At 39.7% G+C, this 22,523-nt stretch overlaps 4 protein-coding genes and 1 long non-coding RNA gene across 5 annotated transcripts; 4 read left to right on the forward strand and 1 right to left on the reverse strand.

Annotated features, from left to right (window-relative positions):
• Positions 607-3,053, reverse strand: LOC109949876. The gene is made up of 3 exons (XR_002272183.1): positions 2,919-3,053; positions 2,443-2,642; positions 607-2,135 (listed from the first exon to the last, which is right to left on the reverse strand). It is a non-coding gene; the product is annotated as an uncharacterized LOC109949876 (long non-coding RNA).
• Positions 3,422-6,172, forward strand: LOC18772992 (L-type lectin-domain containing receptor kinase IV.1). The gene has a single exon (XM_007208211.2). It carries the CDS (start codon positions 4,061-4,063, stop codon positions 6,038-6,040), a length of 1,980 nt encoding a protein of 659 aa, XP_007208273.1. The 5' UTR covers positions 3,422-4,060; the 3' UTR covers positions 6,041-6,172.
• Positions 7,742-10,350, forward strand: LOC18775155 (L-type lectin-domain containing receptor kinase IV.1). The gene has a single exon (XM_007206470.2). It carries the CDS (start codon positions 8,152-8,154, stop codon positions 10,165-10,167), a length of 2,016 nt encoding a protein of 671 aa, XP_007206532.1. The 5' UTR covers positions 7,742-8,151; the 3' UTR covers positions 10,168-10,350.
• LOC18773447 lies at positions 16,534-18,212 on the forward strand. The gene is made up of 3 exons (XM_020565875.1): positions 16,534-17,781; positions 17,861-17,923; positions 18,003-18,212. Exons 1-3 carry the CDS (start codon positions 16,534-16,536, stop codon positions 18,210-18,212), a joined length of 1,521 nt encoding a protein of 506 aa, XP_020421464.1.
• Positions 21,456-22,523, forward strand: LOC109949743. The gene has a single exon (XM_020565877.1). The coding sequence runs from the start codon at positions 21,456-21,458 to the stop codon at positions 22,521-22,523; it is 1,068 nt and encodes a 355-aa protein (XP_020421466.1).

Here is a 22,523-nt window from a genome sequence, read left to right on the forward strand (position 1 = left end):
TAACTGATTTAAGTTGATTATATAGCGAGTTGACAAACACTGTGAGCGTAGAAAATATGTAGTAATTAATGAAAGAAGATTAAACACATCATAATCATTTATATATAATGATTTACTATAATATTTTACACTTTATACATTGCATGGTAAAATATATGAGTCACTTAGTACCACACAGAGTTCTTATGAGGTTCAAATTTTTCACAATGTTTATCATCTCTGTAGAGTAAGTGTATTGTGAAGAGTAGTCATCAAATGATAAACCCGCAAAACTACATGTTCAAAACAAAACAACATAAATAAACATTTTTTAGCATATTATCACAAAAACATAAGCAACATGGTGGTTAAGGCGTTGGAGGAGTGAAATGGCAAGGGTTTGAATCCCTTTTGTGCTTTTCTTTTTCATTTTTTCCATTACATTGATATTTTCGATATTATAGTAATATTTTGACAAAATATTGCTGAAGTGTGAGCGAAATAATCGACATCGATATTTTTCGATATTATCGATATTTATACGATATGTGTATGGATACGTTATGAAAAAACGATAATATCATAGATATTTCGTCGATATTATCGATATTTTAGAATATGTCAAGGAGGAAGATAAGTGAGGGACCAAGTCTGAGTGGATTCTAAAGCCGCAAGTTTAGATTGCATGGCCTTTTGCCAGTGTGGATTAGAAACAGCCTTTGCAAAAGTGTTAGGTTCCACTAGCTGACTAATATTGGCAATGAAAGTAAAATGTAAGGGTAAGTAACAGTGATAAGAAAGAAAGTTAGAAAGGGAATAACGAGTACCTGTGGTGCGACATGGCAAAGAGTCTGATGATTGGTCAATCGTGGGTAAAGTGACCTGTGAGCAAACATAATCTTAGAGACGGGGTGGTTTAACCTTTTTGGGAAGAGAGTGGTGGATGGGGGCTGGTGGTACAGAAGGAGAAGAAGGTGGTGATGGAGGTGATGCGGTAACGATGTCAGAGGGGAAAACGGGGGCAACAATGTCGGAAGAAGCCGTGAGATCAAGTGGGGCGGAAGGAGATGGAGTACGTGGTGAGGTTAGGTCTGGAGAGATAAGTGGAGTAGATGACAAATCAGATAAAGGAAGAGCTAAAATAGGAGGTGGAGGTTCTGTGTGAGAGGAAGAAGGTAAACTTTTGAAAGGAAAATGACTCTCATGAAAAACGACATCACGACTGGTAAAATTTTTTCTAGTGGTAAGATCAAATAATTTGTAGGCTTTTGACCAAAAGGGTAATTGAGAAAAACACAGCGCTTGGCTCTAGTGTCAAATTTATGGGAAGGTTGGACAATGGTGGCATAGGCTAAACAACCAAAAATGCGGAGGTGAGTGTAAGAAGGAGGTTTATGGTACAACTTCTCATAGGGGGATTGCTTGGATAAAAGGGCAGCGGGTAGACGATTGATCAAGTATATGGCGGTGAGAACACACTCCCCCCCAAAAAGAAATAGGGAGATTTGCCTAAAAATGTAAAGCCCTAGCCATCTTTATGATATGTCAATGCTTGCGCTCTACAACACCATTTTGTTGTGATGTGTAGACGCAAGTATGTTGATAGATGACCCTATGTTCATGAAAGAAACGGCGCATGGAAGAAAATTCACCTCCATTATCAGCCCGTATTTGTTGTATTTTAGAATTGAATTGTGTCTGGACAAAGGCAAAAAAAGATTTAAGCAAGTTCTGTGTTTTAGATTTATGTTGCTGAGAAATAACAATGTGAACCTAGTAAAGTCATCCACAATAGTTAGAAAATAACGGGCCCCTGAAAAAGATGTAGTTTTATGAGGCCCCCAAATGTCGCAATGAATAAGAGAGAATGATTTGGAAGAGGAAATGGAACTTAAATTAAAAGGTACTCGAGTTTGTTTTGCCAAGGGACAAACCGCGCAAGCATTATTTGAAAAAGGGAAATTCAAAACATTCTTAGCTAAAAATTGTAAACGAGAAGATGATGGATGACCTAAATGGCTATGCTAGAGGTGAGAGGCATGAGCATGGTTGCAAGATGGTTGGAGGAGGGAAGGCTTGTCTGACGTCAAAGAAACCAGATAGTAAAAGCTTCCTTGCTGTTTACCCAAACCAATCATCTTCCTTATAGCCAAGTCCTGCAAAATGCACCAATTAGGAAAAAAAAAGATGGAACAATGAAGTTCTTGTGTAAGGTTGCTTACTAACATCAAATTAACTTTGAAGCTAGGCACATACAAGAGTTTTTTTTTAAAGAAAGAGATGAGTTGAGAGAGGTATTCCCAATGGAAATAATAGAAGCCTTTTCACCGCTAGGCAATACAACTGGTGGAATGGAAGGGTTGGCATTTATGGATGTAAAAGAATGTGAGGTAGATGTAATATGATCTTTTGCTCCACTATCAATCAGCCAGTGGTGTAAAGGTAAAAGGAAACATGACAAACCTGCAGAGTTTTATTGTGGCTCTTTCTTATCATTCATCATGGTAAGAATCTGCTGATACTCACTATTAGAGAGGTTTGGCATGGCAGACTTCAACTCTTGCATAGTGGGATTGTTTTGCACATGATTAGCAGAGGAACTTGAGCCTTTCTTAGATATATAAGCATTGGACTGGCCACAGGTTTCTCTCTGTCCCTGTAACCTGTGTGCGTTTGCAATTGTCAAGTTTTCTTAATGTCTTTGTGAAGGAATAATACTACTCATACCACATTTGTATACCACATTCTCATACCATCTTATGTGGCAGATGAGGTGGATAGTCACATCAATTAAAATTAATTTAACATTTTCTTTTCTTTTATGATTTATTGACACTTTTTAGTTGATGTGACTGTCCACTTCATGTGCCACATAAGGTGGTATGAGAATGTGGTAAGAATAACATTATTCCTTTGTGAAATGGAAAAACTAGACTTACCAGAGAGGTAGTACACAATATGGTATAAAAATGTGGTAAGTCTAGCATAGCATTCCCCTTGTGAAATATGAAGTCAAGTTTTCTTAACGTCTAATATGGGAGAATATGAGAATGAGAGAAGATAATTTTTCTGGTTTTCAACATAGTTTCTTTGTATTGCTAACAACAAATTTATACAAGTAGATGGCTTGCTAACCAAGCTAATCATATTTGGTTTCCAAGGCCTGGAACTTGCAAGCTGCAGTCTTCACAAGTCAAGTGAATATTTCCTGTTTCACACCTCCAACATTTATTGCTTTCACACACAAGCTAACATTTAGTGTCCATAATTTCTACATAAAAGCTAAATAGTGACAATGACGGTCAAGTTGTTTGACAATGTCCCGCGACATTGACTTAGATTTTTCTTTGGTGGGTGGAGTTGTTGACTTGATGTGTATCCAAAGACTCGCAATGAAGGATATGTTCAGAAAGGCATTGGCTGAGAATCAAGATCTCAGTTGTGGTCCCTTATCTTCGAGGTTATCTTGTCAAAGGTCAGTAATGTATTTCTAGAGGGAAATTGAATGCAGATTTTGGACTAGTTGTATGGAAGAATTTTCCAGTTGCATGATTCTGATTTACTCTCTATTTTTTTCTTGTTAATTTGTGACAATGTCCACTCTGGGAGTAAATAATCCGGTTTCCAATCACAAGACGCCATGTGAACAAGAAGAATATCTCATAAGTCAATTAATTGAGTCTATTTTTTTTGGCAAATTATTAGGGAGTTGTACAATATTATTTCTTTTTTTTCCTCGGAGCTGGACCTGCCAGTTACAATAGTATTAAATGCAATTTCGCCCTACAAAATTCAGAGGCCAGGCCATGTTTCTGGTCTAAGTCACATGTATCTCTTATTTGTATTTGTTCATAGATTCTTGTCTTCTTTTTTTTTAATTTTATTACAAGGCAGGCCGAAGTCAGAAAAGAAAAAAACCTAACAAGGCACAGCCCTACTTTGGGCTCTTCCTAGATCATCATCTAGCAACAAGCTTGAGAGGGAGACAGGAGCAGACTCGAAGTTATGAAGCCCCAAGGGTAACTCATACCCCAAGTTAGCTGCTCTGTTTTGTTTTTATGGGTATAGTCCATGACTAGCCATGTTTTTCAAGCTTGTTATAGTCATACTAGTAAGCCTAGCAGCAGCTGAAGATCTCAATTTCACCTACAATGGTTTCCTGTCTGCTAATCTTAGCCTAGATGGCGTAGCCCACATCACATCCAATGGCCTTCTGAAGCTTACAAATGACACTGGACTCGGCCATGCCTTCTACCCCAACCCAGTAACCTTCAAGAACTCATCCAATGCTACCGCTTTCTCCTTCTCTACCACTTTTGTGTTCGCTATCAGATCCAGATTGGGACCGCGTTTGGGTGGCCATGGAATTGCCTTTGTCATTGCTCCGACAAGAGGGCTCCCGGGAGGTTTTAAAAACCAGTACCTGGGCGTTTTCAATGAAACCAACAACGGCAACGCCAACAACCATATTTTTGCTGTAGAGCTTGACTCCTTTCAGGACCCCGAGCTTGGCGACATCAACAACAACCATGTTGGGATTGATATCAATGGTTTGCGCTCAGTGAAATCAACTCCAGCGGGATATCATGCTCTAAACAATGGCGGTTTCCGAAACTTGACCCTCATCAGTGGTCAACCAATGCAAGTTTGGGTGGATTATGATGGTATCCAGAAGCAAATCAATGTCACTTTGGGTCCAATCAATGTTGATAAACCCCATATTCCACTCTTGTCTTTGAAGAATGACCTTTCCACGGTCCTTAACACGACCATGTATGTTGGCTTCTCCTCTACCCCTGGCTCAGTCATCACATCTCATTATGTTCTAGGATGGAGCTTTGAGATGAATGGCCAGGCTCCAGAACTTGTTCTCTCACAACTTCCTAAGCTGCCCCGAATAGGACGTAAAAAAATATCTAATATTTTGACCGTTGGTGTGCCTGTGATGTCTGTGAGTTTGGTTTTGCTAGCAATTTCAAGTTTAATTTATGCCATAAGAAGGAAGAAGAAGTTTGCAGAGCTGCTTGAAGATTGGGAGCTTGAGTATGGGCCTCAAAGGTTTAAATACAAAGAGTTATATATGGCAACAAAAGGGTTTAGGGAGAAGGAGCTTTTGGGAACTGGGGGATTTGGTAAGGTCTATAAAGGCATATTACCTTCCTCCAAAACTGAGATTGCAGTGAAGAGGGTCTCACATGAATCAAGACAGGGGATGAGGGAGTTTGTTGCAGAAGTTATTAGCATTGGCAGACTTCGTCACCGAAATTTAGTACCACTGTTGGGATATTGCAGAAGAAAAGGGGAGCTGCTCTTGGTCTATGACTACATGCCTAATGGAAGCCTGGACAAATACCTATACGACCAACCAGTGGTCACTCTCAATTGGAGGCAGAGGTTCAGAGTGATCAAAGGTGTGGCTTCAGGGTTGTTCTATCTTCATGAAGAATGGGAACAAGTTGTGGTTCACAGAGATGTGAAGGCCAGTAACATATTACTAGATTCAAAATTTAATGCAAGACTAGGAGATTTTGGCCTTGCAAGATTATATGACCACGGAAAGGACCCTAAGACTACTCGTATAGTTGGAACACTTGGGTATCTAGCTCCGGAGAATGCAAGATTAGGCAGGGCCACAACGCACGCCGATGTGTTTTCTTTTGGGGCATTTTTGCTTGAAGTTGCCTGTGGAAGAAGGCCAATACAGACACAAGGTGTTCTGGTTGATTTGGTGTTTTTTTGTTGGAAGAGAAGTAATATTCTTGAGGTAATAGATATAAATTTGGGTTCAGAATTCGTAGCTGAGGAGGTGGAATTGGTGCTGAAGCTTGGGCTGTTGTGCTCTCATTCAGAGCCTTCTGCTAGGCCAAGCATGCGTCAAGTAGTGCATTATTTAGAGGGTGACATTCCACTGCCGGAGTTATCATCTCTTGGTCTTTCTTCTGGTGGCTTGAAGTTCGCACACCACGAAAATTTTGATGATTCGGCAATGTCATATCCGTCTTCTATGGGCAAGGAGATGTCATATGTGCCAGAGTCATCACTTCTCTCAGGGGGTCGCTGAGGCCAATCAATTGTAACTCGAGGCATATAACATATATACATGCAGCTTTGAATGTTTCCTTTAGTTTATGAGTTTGTAACTCGTTGCTTGTTACATTAAATCAATGCTGCATAAAAAATAGATGTTTTGTATTATACTATTTTTTATATCTTTTTGTTGTTGTTGATAATATACTATTTTTTATATAAGAAAACAGACATGGAAATTTTAATCTTAATAAATAGTAAAAAATTAGAACGGGAAAAGGGAGCAATTTTAAGAGGCGGCAGTCGGTTGGGTCCGGAATGCGGGCCGAATCTTGGACTAGTAATTACTGGATGAGTGTGGCGGAGATCTCCGCAGACCTCCTCAAGTTCTCAACTTTCAGATCCTTCACCGTCGTCCGATGTCAAAACAGATCTCTGGCCATTTTCTAGAGAATGGGTTTTGGCAGAAACCTCCATTTCTATTTGGTACATCACGTTGTTGTAGGAGCAGGATTGAATTCTTGAACCTTCTAGACGCTAGCTTTTCTATGTTTTTGCCTCCAACTATTTTGGCTCCTTCTCCTTAAACCAAGTACATTTGCATCACTGTGAAGGTTTAAAATTTAGTCGTGGAAACGACAGACCTCTCCCACAGCTAAGTACAATTTGAAGCATTGGACTGGCCACAGGTTTCTCTCTGTTGTGCGTGTGTAATTGTCAAGTTTTCTTTAATGTCTTTGTGAAATTTGAATTTACATTATATATATCGACTTACTGGTGTGCCAATATTGTAGCACTAGTTGATGATTGTGGCAATCTGCATGGAAATTGCAAACTTGTGTGCTTTTGTTTCGGTATATGATCATTTTCTAAAAATAAATTTGGCATTTTGCTGCAGGAAGAATTTGATATCGGGACACTTGTTTACTCCTTTTTGGTAACAGTGAGTGATTAAAATATGGGGTCGGAGAGGCTTGTACCTTCGTATCTATAGAATTGATCATAACACTAGTGGGAGACGAGTGTGAGTGATTGTAAAAGTTGGGTCTTGGCTGAGAATCGGGGCGAATCAGACTGAATCGGATGAACGATATCAATTCTGTTTTAGTTTTGGTTGATAATTAGGCCAAACTGGACTTTGCCAAGACCTAGTATTACCCTTGTGAAAAATGTGGTAAGCCTAGTATTACCCTTGTGAAATATGAATTGTCAAGTTTTCTTAACGTATAATATGTGAGAATATGAGAATGAGAGAAAAAATTTCTGGTTTTCAACTTATACAAGTATATGGCTTGCTAACCAAGCTAATCATATTTGGTTTCCAAGGCCTGGAACTTGCAAGCTGCAGTCTTCACAAGTCAAGTGAATATTTCCTGGTTTCACACCTCCAACATTTATTGCTTTCACACACAAGCTAACAGTTAGTGTCCATAATTTCTACATAAAAGCTAATTAGTGACAATGACGGTCAAGTTGTTTGACAATGTCCCGCTACATTGACTTAGATTTTTCTTAATGGGTGCAGTTGTTGACTTGATATGTATCCAAAGACTCGCAATGAAGGATATGTTCAGAAAGGCATCGGCTGAGAATCAAGAATAGCCATGTTTTTCAGGCTTGTAATACTCATACTGGTAAGCTTAGCAGCAGCAGAAGATCTCAGTTGTGGTCCCGCATCTTCGAGGTTATCTTGTTGAAGGTCAATAATGTATCTCTAGAAGGGAAATTGAATGCAGATTTTGAACTAGTTGAATAAGAATTTTCCACTTGTATGATTCTGATTTACTCAATATATTTTTTCTTGTTAATTTGTGACAATGTCTGCTGTAGGAGTAAATAATCCAGTTTTCAATCACAAGATGCCACTTGGACAAGAAGAATATCTCATAGGTCAATTAATTGAGCCCATTTATTTGGCAAATTAATTGATACTATTAGGGAGTTATAGTAATTTTTTCTTTTTTTCCTTGGAGCCCACTACATTAACTTAGATTTTTCCTTGACCAAAAAAAAAAAAAAAAAGACTTAGATTTTTCTTTGGTAGTGTAGCTGTGGGTATAGTCCATGACTTATCTGCGATAAGACTTAAACTAAATTATGTATTGAAACTTCATAGTCTTTGGTAGAGAATTGAAATTAATAGCCATGTTTTTCAAGCTTGTTTTAGTCATACTAGTAAGCCTAGCAGCAGCTGAAGATCTCAATTTCACCTACAATGGTTTCCTGTCTGCTAATCTTAGCCTAGATGGCGTAGCCCAAGTCACATCCAATGGCCTTCTGAAGCTTACAAATGACTCTGGAAATGACAATGTACTCGGCCATGCCTTCTACCCCAACCCAGTAACCTTCAAGAACTCATCCAATGCTACCGCTTTCTCCTTCTCTACCACTTTTGTGTTCGCTATCAGATCCGGATTCGGACTGCGTTTGGGTGGCCAAGGAATTGCCTTTGTCATTGCTCCGACAAGAGGTCTCCCCGGAGGTTCTCTAATTCAGTACCTGGGCGTTTTCAATCAAACCAACAATGGCAACGCCAGCAACCATATTTTTGCTGTAGAGCTTGACCCCATACAGAACCCCGAGTTTGGCGACATCGACAACAACCATGTTGGGATTGATATCAATGGTTTGCGCTCAGTGAGCTCAACTCCAGCGGGATATCATGCTCTAAACAATGGCGGTTTCCGAAACTTGACCCTCATCAGTGGTCAACCAATGCAAGTTTGGGTGGAGTATGATGGTATCCAGAAGCAAATCAATGTCACTTTGGGTCCAATCAATGTTGATAAACCCCATATTCCACTCTTATCTTTGAAGTATGACCTTTCCACGGTCCTTAATACGACCATGTATGTTGGCTTCTCCTCTACTGCTGGCGCAGTCTTCACATCTCATTATGTTCTAGGATGGAGCTTTGAGATGAATGGCCAGGCTCCAGAACTTGTTCTCTCACAACTTCCAAAGCTGCCCCGGATAGGACCTAAAAAAATATCTAATTTTTTGACCGTTGGGGTGCCTGTGATGTCTGTGAGTTTGGTTTTGCTAGTTGTTTCAGGTTTAATTTATTTCATAAGAAGGAAGAGGAAGTTTGCAGAATTACTTGAAGATTGGGAGCTTGAGTATGGGCCTCAAAGGTTTAAATACAAAGACTTATATATTGCCACAAAAGGATTTAAGGAGAATGAACTTTTGGGGACTGGGGGTTTTGGTAAAGTCTATAGAGGCATATTACCCACCTCAAAAATTGAGATTGCTGTGAAGAGAGTCTCACACGAATCGCGACAGGGGATGAAGGAATTTGTTGCAGAAATTGTGAGTATTGGCAGGCTTCGCCATCGAAATTTAGTCTCACTCTTGGGCTATTGCAGAAGAAAAGGGGAGCTGCTCTTGGTCTATGACTACATGCCTAATGGAAGCTTGGACAAGTACCTCTATGACTGCCCTACGGTCACTCTCAATTGGAGCCAGAGGTTTAGAGTGATCACAGGTGTGGCTTCAGGGTTATTCTATCTTCATGAAGAATGGGAACAAGTTGTGATTCACAGAGATGTGAAAGCCAGCAATGTGTTACTCGACGGTGAATTGAATGCAAGGCTAGGAGATTTTGGCCTTGCAAGATTATATGACCATGGAACAGACCCTCAAACTACTCATATAGTTGGAACACTTGGGTATCTAGCTCCAGAGCATATAAGATCAGGCCGGGCCACAACGAGCACCGATGTGTTTGCTTTCGGGGCATTTTTGCTCGAAGTAGCTTGTGGAAGAAGGCCAATAGAGGCACAAGGTCCAGACCAGGATTTGATTTTGGTTGATTGGGTGTTTTCTTTTTGGAACAGAGGTGCCATTCTTGAGGCAAGAGATCAAAACTTGAGTTCTGAATTTGTAGCCGAGGAGGTGGAGTTGGTGTTGAAGCTTGGGATGTTGTGCTCTCATTCAGAGCCTACAGCCAGGCCAAGCATGCGCCAGGTTGTGCAGTATTTGGAAGGTGACATTGCTTTGCCAGAGCTCTCTCTTCTTGGGTTCTCTTCAAATGGCTTGACTTTTGCTCACCACGAAGGTTTTGATGATTTTGCAATGTCATATTCGTCTTCTCTGGGCAAGGGGTTTTCACATTCATCATATGCTGCAGAGTCCGCATTCCTCTCGGGTGGTCGCTGATTCGACGCAATTATGATTGTCTAGCACACTAGAATGTTGACTCTACTTATTAGTTTTGTAACTTGTTATATAAAAATCAATACTGTAACAATCTGTATGTAAGTTGGGTGAGAATAAAATTCTGTAAAAAGTACTAATTCCATACACACAAACTCCTGCCAAGGGAGTGAATATTGAAGTGCACAACAATATCATGAAAAAGAAAAGGAAAAAACTTGCTTGTTTTATAAATTTCAAGAATTTAATATGCAATCTGCATCGAAATTCCGAACTTGTTGCTTAAGGTAGCAGGCACTGGACAGTCTGGATCGCTCTTTGTTCTACATAAAGACAACATATTTAATTAGTGTGAGAATGCAGGGTCAGCTCAGCTTCATTGTGTTTTGCTTTATTTTTTGCGGGTATACTCGATGATTTGATGCATAGGGTATTGGAAATGATGAAAGTCACAACTACAAGTGTTTGGATAGACATAAAATGAGAGAATCGAAACAACTGAGAGAGAAAGTTCTAGAACTACGCTGATCTCAGATATTTCATCAATTAACAAAATGAATCCATTGGTCTATGAATACATTACAACTATACCAACTTGACTCATATTCTAACTTTGTGATGAATTGTACACCGAAAATGAAGCAAACGTGTGGTAGTCTGGCCTTATCCGAGCCATGAAATTGGTCATGCTACTAGTAAGAGACGATGGAGTGACTGCAAAAAGGAGGGTCTTGTCTCTTGTGCGTATGTTCTACGGAACAATTAATTTTTCTAGGGCTACTTGTGAGTGAACTTTGTTTTCAAATAATGAGCATTAGGGGCGGGCGCGGTCCGGTCTGGTCCGGTTCTCACTTTAAATTGGAATCGAAACTAGTACTATTTAACCGGTTTGGTTTCGGTTCTGACCGGTTCCGGTTTTGAACCGAATTATTAATTTTTTAATTTTTTTAAAAAATTATAATAAATAACTTATTTTTTTGGCTTAAAAATTAACAAATAATCCAATTCATACATGTAGAAATTTTTTGAAGTTGAACTTGGAAAAATAGTGATTATAAAATTTAAAATATGGCATTAGATTTTAAAAATTTGTAAAAATAAAAAAATATGTAAAAACTATGTTCCGGTTTTTCGGTCCCGATGCCACCCCTAATGAGCATTGTTTTATAATGGAAAAACTATGCATATTGATTTAATGGTTTATTGAATTCATTATATATTAAATTGTTGAACTTTTTAATTTTTTATAAAGTATTTGAAATATCTTTGGGTTTTAGCATATTACACTTATCTTGAGTTGTTAGTTATTATTTTTGAGAATTCCTGTCTATGATTGGTTATGTGTGGGGTATGTGGGTTGTTGGTTTGAGATTGTGAAAAGAGTGGATTTTAGTATGTTAGTTTGAAGTGCTATAAGTACTACCCTTTGTACCTCTCCGGATTTGGAACTTTGGAATTGGAACTTGAGATACTTGGATATGTTGGAACCCAAGCATCCTTGACTGGGTGTTTCGTAGACCCTTTGTGGGGTAATCTGCATGCGTAGAACTTGTCACAGGTGTACAAGTTTTGAGGATTCAGCTGTACACGACTTGTTCCCCAGCCACATGGTTAATTGAGGATTCTTCCATGTGGACTAGTTAAACAATCCTTTATTTCTTTTAAATTTTTTCCCTGATTTTTGTTTATTAATAAGAGTAATTTATAACATTATCCACTATTATTAGGCCATTACTCGAGTCTTTATTGTCCCTGTTTAATTTTTTACTTTTTCAGAATTTATAAAAACATGACACTTGAAATAGATTTCATGTATAAATGTAAATGATACTCATCCACTAAAAATATATACAGATGTGAATACGAAATGATCAAAAGACATCAGAAAAGTGGCATAAAAAATAGTAGAAATAGGCATCAAGAAAAATCATTCACATTGATCTGCAACATGGACAAGAGTTCCCTATAAATTGCACATGCATATATATGGCTTAATTATGTACATGCCCCTTGTACTTTCAAACTTGTCTCAGATTACCACATATGTTTGCAAACGTCTCAAAGTACCCGTCAACCTTTTAAAAACCGTCTCACATTACCCGTTCTGTCAGTTTTTTTGACGTTCCGTTACGAGCGTTGGGCCCCACTTCGTTTTAACCTTTAATCTCTTCGAATAAGGGTTTCTCAGTTCTAACAAAGGGGGAAATTGGGTGAGAAGGGGAAATTAGAGAAGAGGGCTTAGGATTTGTGAAAATCTGAGGTTGCCTTCGATTTTGGGAGAATTTGGAGAAGAAATCATTGTTTGGCGTTAGACTTTAAGGCTAGAAAGTGCGAAGATGGTGGTGCTTAGAGAATCTGGAGGCTGTCAACCCATATGTAAGTGGACCCATTCTCACTCGATTTTCTTGATTTTGGCATGTGGATTGAACTGCTGTTAGGGTTTTTTTGCATTTTTTTTTGTATACTTTTTGACTCTGTGCTGGTCCTGGTGTGGTCCTTGCGTGTTCCTAGTCTAGTGTGTTGCTGGAGTTTTTTTTTTATTTTTTCATATACTTTTTTACTCTGTGCTGGCCACAATACACCTTATGTGGTCCTTATGTTTTCCTTGTAGTATCCTTGTATGGTCCTTGTTTTGTCTGTTACCTTTGTCCATTTGTTAAGTGAATCTTTCTCTTACACAGATAATGATGCTAATGAGGTTGTCACATTTAAGTTTTTCCATAGAGGTAAACTAGTTAAAAATAGAAAGGACAGTGAATGGTCTTATTTGGGTGGTGAAGTCAGTTAGTTTGATTATTGTGAGGTTGACTATATGTCCATGTTAGAGCTATTTGGAATGGCTAAAGATTTGGGATATGACGATGGGTATGATGTGAGTTTTTATGGTGAAGAGTTTGGAACTGGTATGAAAGGACCCGCCCCGAATTTCTCAAAACCCGAGGCGAACCCTTTGGAATTCCCGACATCACCCCGATGCCAGGCCCACTTACTAAAGACGAGACTTCCTGCCGAAAATTTCGACAGAGTCTCCCCTATAAATTGGACATTTCCCAAAATTACAACCTGCATAAAAACGCATTTAATATCCACAACTGGCAGCATGCACAATATAATTTCATGCAATTCACATAAACGGCCTTCGGCCTTCCAATAATTCTCAACTACTACCAAACATGCTAACAAAACAATTCATGCCTTAACCAAGGCAAACAATAAATTCAAATATAAATTATGTCTAACATTTAGTCTGCGGCTGCACCTAATAACCTTAGGCTGCCTACGTACCCTCCTTGAGGGATCAAGCCTCACGTAGTTTTTCCTTAAAACCTAAGTCCACACATAAGCAATACCTTATTTCATTTATCTGTATTTCACATAATCTCCCCATACGCCGGTACTACCAACGCCACGTATGGGGCCTGTCAACAAGCCGAATAACCTACGCCACATGCGACCATACCATACTATCACAATATCTCCCCATACGCCGGTACAACCAACGCCACGTATGGGGCCTGTCTCAACGCCGGATAACCTACGCCACGCGAGACCTGAACATCATATCACATATCTCCTCATACGCCGGTACAACCAACGCCACGTATGGGGTCTGTTGACAAGCCGGATAACCTACGCCACGTGCGACCTCAACACAATATCACATAATCTCCCCATACGCCGGTACAACCAACGCCACGTATGGGGCCTGTCTCAACGCCGGATAACCTACGCCACGTGCGACCTCAACATCATATCACAATCTCCCTATACGTCGGTACAACCAACGCCACGATGGGGTCTGTCGACACGTCGGATAACCTACGCCACGTGCGACCTCAACATATTATCATATAATCTCCCCATACGCCTGTACAACCAACGCCACGTATGGGACCTGTCCGCACGCCGGATAACCACGTGGGACCTAACTTTCACAGGGTGGTACTTGTAGTGTAACCAAACTACGAGGATGTGCCTAAGGTAGTGCGTATAGCACTTCAAACTGACATCATAGACTCTTTTGTATCCTTATACAACATATATATATTTTACTTCTAATATTGTGTAAACCCCAACAATAGTCTAGCACCCGATAATCCCCCCTGGGAAGGTGAGAATACTCCGGGAGACTCACGGTCAACCAAGGGTCAAACTACCTTAACCCTGGTCAAACGGACCTACGGGGCCCACGACCTCCAAATTCCGATCCAAAAGTTCCTATGGGTTCTATAAGAAATAGGACACTCGTCCTGGAAGTTTGGTCCTAATCGGACGGTCGGATCGCTCACGATCGTACGATCTGACGGTTAAAATAAAATATAAACTTAAATTATTTATTCGGAACATCCGGGGCTCCGATTCACAATCCGTGAATTCCTACACGATCCTAGAAGTACCTAAATTAACATATATTAAATTTGGGACCATCCAACGGTCCCAACCTATCGAACCCGGATAAAGCACAATATGTGATCGTCCGTTCGATAGTCAAACGACGTCCGAATTGAGATCCGCAAAATCCTACGCACTCATGACAACCTAAGGATCTCATTGGGACATAGTGCTACTCCTCTACCCTCGCCCACACCCCGCCACAAGCGCTGGCAGCGTTGGGTGTCCAAAGCGATTACACGTCGCCGGAAAATCTCAAAACTACGGCTCCAAACTCCTACTCTAGGTATAACACCCTATTTGGAGCCACTTTTGTTCTTGGACCTACCCCAAAAACTGACCGGAAGTGGCCGGAATGGCAATCCTAAAATCTGCCGAATTTCAATTCGAAAATCGAATTGACTACGCTAAGAATCGATCCAATCCTACCCAACCATCAGCTAGAGCATGAAAAGTAGGTGAGAAACCATACCTTGCTCGTCGGAATCGGTGGCCGGAGGAGGGAGATCGACGGCGGCGAAGATCGGGCGACACCGTCCGCTTCTTCTCCATTTTCCGGCGAAACCATGGCGGCTGGAGGCAGGAGTCGGCTGGGGCTGAAAGAGGACGACGCCCCGGTCATTTTGGTACTAGCCCCGTCCACAGCCGTGGCCAGTGACCGGAGTTACAAGGAGAGAGAGAGAGAGAGAGGCCGACGGGGAGAGAGAGAGAGAGAGCTCGCGGGAGAGAGAGAGAGAGAGAGAGAGAGAGAGAGAGAGAGAGAGAGAGAGAAATCTGATTTTTATAAAAAAAACCCATTTTGAAATAATTACGATTGTGCTACTGGGTTTCTTTTGACCATATCTCTCTCGTTACAACTCCGATTCGAGCCCACTATGTGTCTACGAACTCATCTCGGTACGACCTATCCAAAAATACTAGCCACTGTCCCAAACTCTCTCTGGTTAAGAATATGACCAAAATGCCCTTATCCCAAGGGTAAATTTGTAATTTCCCTTAAATAATTAAATAATTTAAATAATGAGTTTAATTTGGAGTCGGGGTGTTACATGGTAGACTCATTTAAATAATATCAGATAGTTCACTTTTGAGCTTGTATGAGCACGGTACCTAAAAGCAATAGCAGGGTGATAGTTTTGTACTTGAAAGTAGTGAGCCTGACTTCAAGCCAAGTGGGGAATGATAGGAATGATCAAGAATATTCTTGTTCTGAGGATGATGATAGCAGTGATCCAGATTTTGAAGACAGTGACTATGCACAGAGTGATGAAGAGATTGAATTATTGAAGAAGGATGATAAGTGGTTTGAAGGTTATGTGGATCATAGTTGCATTGACAATGATCCTAATGCAGAGGAAAATGATGAGTCAGACAATGGAGATGAATCACCTACACTTACCTACCCAAATAGTTCTTCAAGTGAAGATGATGAAGTAGGTGAACTAAGAAGGAAGAAGAATAGGATGCCAAAAGGTGAAGATTTCATACTTGAAATTGATATGGCAAACCCAGGTTTCAAAATAGGTTTAAAGTTTGCAACTGCCGAGTTGTTTAGAAAAGCTGTGAGGATATACTCCATTAATTGTGGAAGGGAGTTGATATTTATGAATAATGACCGTAACAAAATAAAAGTAGTATGTGAAGAGGGTTGTCCTTTTGTTTTCCATGCTTCAAGTGTTAGTGGTAGCACTTACCTGCAGGTGAAAACTTTTAATCCTCCACATGTTTGTAGTAAGGGGACTAAAAATATACATGCCACTGCTGGCTGGTTGGTTGAAAGATATTCTGAGTAGTTAAGGCTCAATCCAAATTGGACTGCTTCTTCTTTTGTAGAGCAAGTTCACCTAGACTATGGTTACAGACCATCTAGAGCAATTGTGTACAGAGCAAGAGCCATGGCAGTTGACATTGTATAGGGGTCTTACAGTAAACAATATGAAGTATTGTGGGATTATTGTCATGAGTTAAGAACCAGAAATGTGGGAAGTACAGTTATCATTAAATATGAAATGGAAAGTGATAGGCCACAGTTTCAGAGAATTTACATGTCTTGCAGCCTACAAGAAGGGGTTTTTAGATGGTTGTAGGCATGTGGTTTGCTTGGATGGGTGTCATGTCAAAAGGCCTCACCCTGGGCAAGTGCTTTCTGTAATGGGAGTTGATGCAAACAACGGAATGTTTCCACTTGCCTATGCATATGTAGAGATTGAGAGCAATTCAACGTGGCTGTGGTTTTTAGAATTATTTTGTGGTGATCTGAATATTACGAATAACCATGGTTATGTATTTATGACTGACAAACAAAAATGGTTAATATATGCTGTGGATGCTCTATTCCCTCATACAGAGCATAGACATTGTTTGAAGCATCTATATGGAAACTTCTATTTGGAACATAGAGGTCTTGCCTTGAAACATCAAATGGAAGCAATTGCTAGGGCCACAACAGTGCCATGGTTTCATGCAAAGATGAGAAAGATATTGCAGTTGTCTAAACCTACACATGATTGGCTTGTAGAGAAAGATCCTAGGCATTGGAGTAGTGCATATTTCAAGAGTGATTCCAAGTGTGACATGTTTATGAACAATCTATATGAGGCATTCAACTGTAGCATAATGGATGTCAGAGACAAGCCTGTTTTGACAATGCTAGAAAGAATTCGGTTGTATATAATGTTGTTAATGACCGGAAGAAGGGTTTTCTGTGAGAAATGGCATGGACAAGTTGGGCCAAAAATTAGAAATATATTAGAGAAAAACAAAGGAAAAGCTCAGTGGTGCATTCCTAAGGCTGCTGGACAGAATAAGTTTGAAGTAATGCACCATAGTGGCCGCACCTTTGCTGTTGATTTGAATGCCCACTCTTGTTCATGCCATGCTTGGGATTTGAATGGAATACCATATTTGCATGCTTGTGCTGCAATAAGTTGGTTTCATGGGAATCCAGAGGACTTTTGTGATGCAGTGTACAAGAAAGAGGCTTATTTGAGAGCCTATGAACCAATGATTATGCTTATGACTAGCCAAGATCAGTGGATGAAGATTAATTTACCTCAATTACTCCCTCTGAAATACCACAAGCAGCCTGGTAGGCCTAAGAAGACAAGAAAACAAGTTGTTGATGAGCCTAAACAACCTGCTAATCCATATAAGCTTCCTAGGTATGACATCCCTTTAAAGTGTGGCAATTGTGGTGGAGAAAGGCATAATCGAATTAGTTGTAAGGTATGTGTCATTATAAGCTTATTGCTTTACATTTAAATGTATTTGATTTGGTTTCTGACTTGATGAATTTGGTTATTAGGAACCTAGAAATCCCAACATAAAGTCTACTAGGCAGAGAAAAATTGCCAAGGACAAACTTGCAGTAAGTGCCATAGTTTCAACTATGTTTTCACCAATCAAAATTTTATATCATGGAAACTTCTAATTATTATTTGTTTTAGGTAAGAAGGAGAGATGGTGGAGACCAAAGTAGCGGACAACAGAGTATGCAATTAAGGCAAAGGAAACAAGCAAGCAGTTCCCAAGGGCCTTCTCAATCCCAGGCATCTGAAGTAGCTGATGCTTCTCAATCCCAACCATCTCAAGCAGCTGATGCTTCTCAATCCCAACCATCTCAAGCATCTGAACCTGCCAAACTATCTCGAATATAACAACGTAGGAGGAGGATGAAAGATCAACAGAGGAGCCATTTTGTCAAAGATCCTTTTTTTCATCCTTGAATGTTGTGGAAGACTTTAATAGTCCAGACATGTTGTGGAAGAATTTTTTTCATCCTTGAATGTTTTGGTTTTGGAACCTGTTTTGGTTTTGGTTTTGGAATGTTTTGGTTTGTGCATATGTTCCTAAGGCTGTTATGGTTGGAACCTATTTTGGAATGTTTTGGTTTGTGCATATATTCCTAAGGCTGTTATGGTTGTAACCTATTTTGGAACCCGTTTTGGTTTGTGCTTATATTCCTAAGGCTGTTATGGTTGGAACCTATTTTGGAACCTGTCTTGGTTTGTGCTTATATTTGGTTTATGGGATTATTGATGTCTGTTATGGATAATTGACCATTCAGTATGTCACCATTTGTAACCTCTAAACAAGTTGCCATTCATATCACAGATCAAACTTAACTAGCATTACATTACTTAACTAACTAACATTACATTCATGTCACCATTTGTAACCTCTAAACAAATTACAATGAACAAACTTGACTAGCATTACATTACATTACATTACACTAACATAACTACTGCCAAAGTGCCTTACATCAGATTAGCATTTGTTCTCAAATTAAATTTGCCCACTAAACTATTGCCAAAGTGCCTTACATTACATTAACATAAACATCAAATTACAGTGCCCACTGAACTACTGCCAAAGTGCCTAATTCATCTTCATGGCAAACACTACCAACTAGGAAAGCAACATTGCAGCCCACAATATTTTTGACTTTGCTCGAATCTTTGCATTTTCCTTCTCCACCCTATCAATCTTCCTCAGCAAACCAGGTATCAAAGACTTTGAACGCTCACACATTTCTGCATCAAACCACTGAAAAAACCTACATCCTTTTTCTCCACTTCCCTGTATCAACCAAGAACAATGACTGAAAATTTGGGATTTGGGTGGTAAAATGACTGAAAATTTCATCAATCACTGACAATTTCATCAATCACTGACAATTTCATCAATAAGAACTCTATCAATTTGTGATGCACAAAACAATGACTGAAAATTTGATCTTAAACATGCTTACCTTTGACTTTGGGCAGACTAGAAATCTTCGCCCTGGGTTTGAACTGGTCCAAGAAGTCTGCATCCGTCTAACTTCCCACAATGACACCATTGCCCATGCCTTCCTTCTCCTTGCTTCTCTCCTATTTTCATCAACCCAAATCTTTTACTCCACAATCTCCCAATTTCAAACTCCACCTCAGAGTTTTATAAACCCCTAATTTCTTCTCCAACTTCTCCCAAAATTGAAGGCAACCTCAGATTTTCACAAACCCTAAGCCCTCTTCTCCAATTTCCCCTTCTCACCCAATTTTCCTCTTTGTTAGAATTGAGAAACCCTTATTCGAGGAGGTTAAATGTTAAAATGAAGTTGGGCCCAACGCTCATAACGGAACGTCAAAAAAACTGATGGAACGGGTAACGTGAGACAGTTTTTAAACGGTTGGGGGGTACTTTGAGACGTTTGCAAACACATGTTGTAATTTAAGACAAGTTTGAAAGCACAGGGGGCATGTACATAATTAAGCATATATATATATATTAGTGTTTTCAATGGCATGCCTAAGCGCGTGTCGGAGCGAGGAGGAGGGAAATTGCCTTAGTCATACGGTTGTTTAGCTTGTTGCACGCTTACCATGGCGAGGCGTGGCGAGGCGCAAAGAAGTGCCGTTATCTGCAACCCAAGCACAAGGAAGAAGATGAACTGACTTGAATTTTATTTTTTTTAGGGTTTGTTTCAATCAAACTACGTCGTTTCATCTAGCTGAGTGTTTTTTTTTTTTTTTCAAACTGAGGCTTAAATGCACGTTTCGGTTTTTATTTTTGTAAACAAACATCATCCTTTTAAGCCCCCACTGAACCAAACAAAACTTCCCTCTTTTTTTCTTCTAAATAAATACATTAATGGACCTGTATGTATATTCCTAATGCGATAATCTCCATCAGTTTTAATTATCTCCATAAGTTGAAGCGTCTCTCTCCTTCGGTATGCAATTCTCCTTGTACAAGATTTATATATATTAGTTTTTTTTTCCCAAACAACACAATATCCATAAAACCCACCAAAAATAACACTCAAGTCCCCATATAAATGCCGAAAATCATAGCATTTTATGTTTCATGATGGGGAGTGGGATGCATGAATTGAGTTATTCTTTTGATGTTGAATAAGTATTTTATGTTTTGAGATTGATTATTATGCTTGAATGACATTTAGTACATAGATTTTTTATAGAATATTTTGGGTCAATAAGAATTAGTAGTACAATTTATCTGTATTGTATTATTTATAATTTTTTTATTGAAATAAATTAATGTTCTAAAGGCTTATGCCTATGCTTCAAGGCTTATGCCTTGCATAGCGGACCAAAAACGCCTCGCCTCTACGCCTCGCCTCTACGCCTCGCCTTTTAAAACATTGATATATAATATTAAGAGTATAGCCGCGCGGCTATACTAATTATACTGCTAGGATAAACAGAGTTGGCTTATGTTTTGGTTAACTTAACCACAAAGAAATCCTCCTCAAGTGAAAGTTTTGTGTATAACGGGCGTATAGCATACAACGTCCTCAAAATAATTGGGCACGTATGTGATTAGTACGTTTGAGATGTTGAATGTGAGAGTGACCTCACGGTATGCAATAATTTTTCCCTCCTCCCATAACGTAAGTTTTCCCTTTATCCAACACGATACGGTGTCAATCCGGGTTCTTTAAGTTCACAAGCTTCTTCATAAGCAACTGTTGCACCAAAGCCATTCATTTCATTTCTGTGCAGAGTAGAGATTGGTGTTTGCTAATCATCATGGACAACTTATACATCATTGGTGTTAGGAAATTTTGACAAGAACAAGACAGGCTTGTGGTGAAGCCAAAAGTAGAAGGTAAAACAGTTAAGGAAGATATCTCCATTAATTAGTCAATATTGTAAATTGATATTGTAGTTATTTGCTTTCTTATTTAGTCTCTGATCAAGCCTTGGTCATAGGTGATAGTTTAGGATACTATTGACTGAATCATTGTATAAAGCTGTAAACCTAGTTGTGGAATAATATATCGAAAATTATAATCCCATTCTATGCTTCTCATCATGGTATTAGAGCGATAGATATGTGGGAAAATAAAAAGCAAACACACAAACACCAAAACAACCTAGCAAAACATAGCCATGGTTGATAGCGCAGACATGAAGTCAACCTCCTCAGGCATGACTTCGCGTTCAAGGTGGGAGAGCCCTAATCATCCACTCTATCTCCACTATTCGGACCAGCCTGGTGCAGTACTTGTGCCACAGCCATTGGTGGAAGACAATTATAGTACATGGGTTCAATCCATGACCATGGCCTTAACGGTCAAAAACAAATTAGGGCTTGTTGATGGGACGGTCAAGAAGCCAAATGAAGATGAACATGAAGAATTGCAGCAATGGAATCGATGCAATAACTTGGTTAAGACGTGGCTCTTAGGATCCATGTCAAAAGAAATTTCAGGTAGTGTTATCAACTGCAAGGATGCAAGGCAGATGTGGCTCGATTTGCAAGAAAGGTTTTCTCATGTGAATATCGTTCAATTGTTTCACATAGAAAACGAGATTCATGACTGTGTCCAAGGTAACATGATGGTGAGTTCATATTTTACCAAATTAAAGGGCCTATGGGACGAACGTGACGTGCTGTGCTCCATCCCTGCATGTAGTTGTGATACAAAGAAGGAAATCACTTCTTATGTTGAAACCCAGAAAACAATGAAATTTCTCATGGGGTTAAATGACTCCTATTCCACTGTTCGTAGTAATACCCTTCTTCTTGAGCCTTTACCCACAGTGAACAAGGTCTACTCTCTTGTTCTTCACCATGAGAGACAGGCAGAAATCTCAAGTAGAAAGCATACTCCCTCTTCTGAAGCGGCAGCTTTTGCTGTGAAGAATGATGGCCGAGAAACTGCACCAGAGGATGGTGGTCTTCGCTATGGAAAATGTAACAAGACAAATCACAGCACCCAAAACTGCCGTGCTCATCTCAAGTGCACTTTTTGTGGGTGGAAAGGTCATTCCTTCGAATATTGCTGCAAACGCAAAGCGGCTGCTGAAGCTGAACAAAGCCACTCATCCACTTCCAAGGGTAACCAAGTTGCCGTGCACGACAAAAAGGACGGGATGCCAAACTTTCCTATGCCAACTTTCCTTTTTTTCCCAAGAAGATTGCAAGCAGATGCTCGCAATGTTGAGCACAAATAG

The sequence above is a fragment of the Prunus persica genome, chromosome G6 (genome assembly GCF_000346465.2).
Source record: "Prunus persica cultivar Lovell chromosome G6, Prunus_persica_NCBIv2, whole genome shotgun sequence".
NCBI lineage: Eukaryota > Viridiplantae > Streptophyta > Magnoliopsida > Rosales > Rosaceae > Prunus > Prunus persica.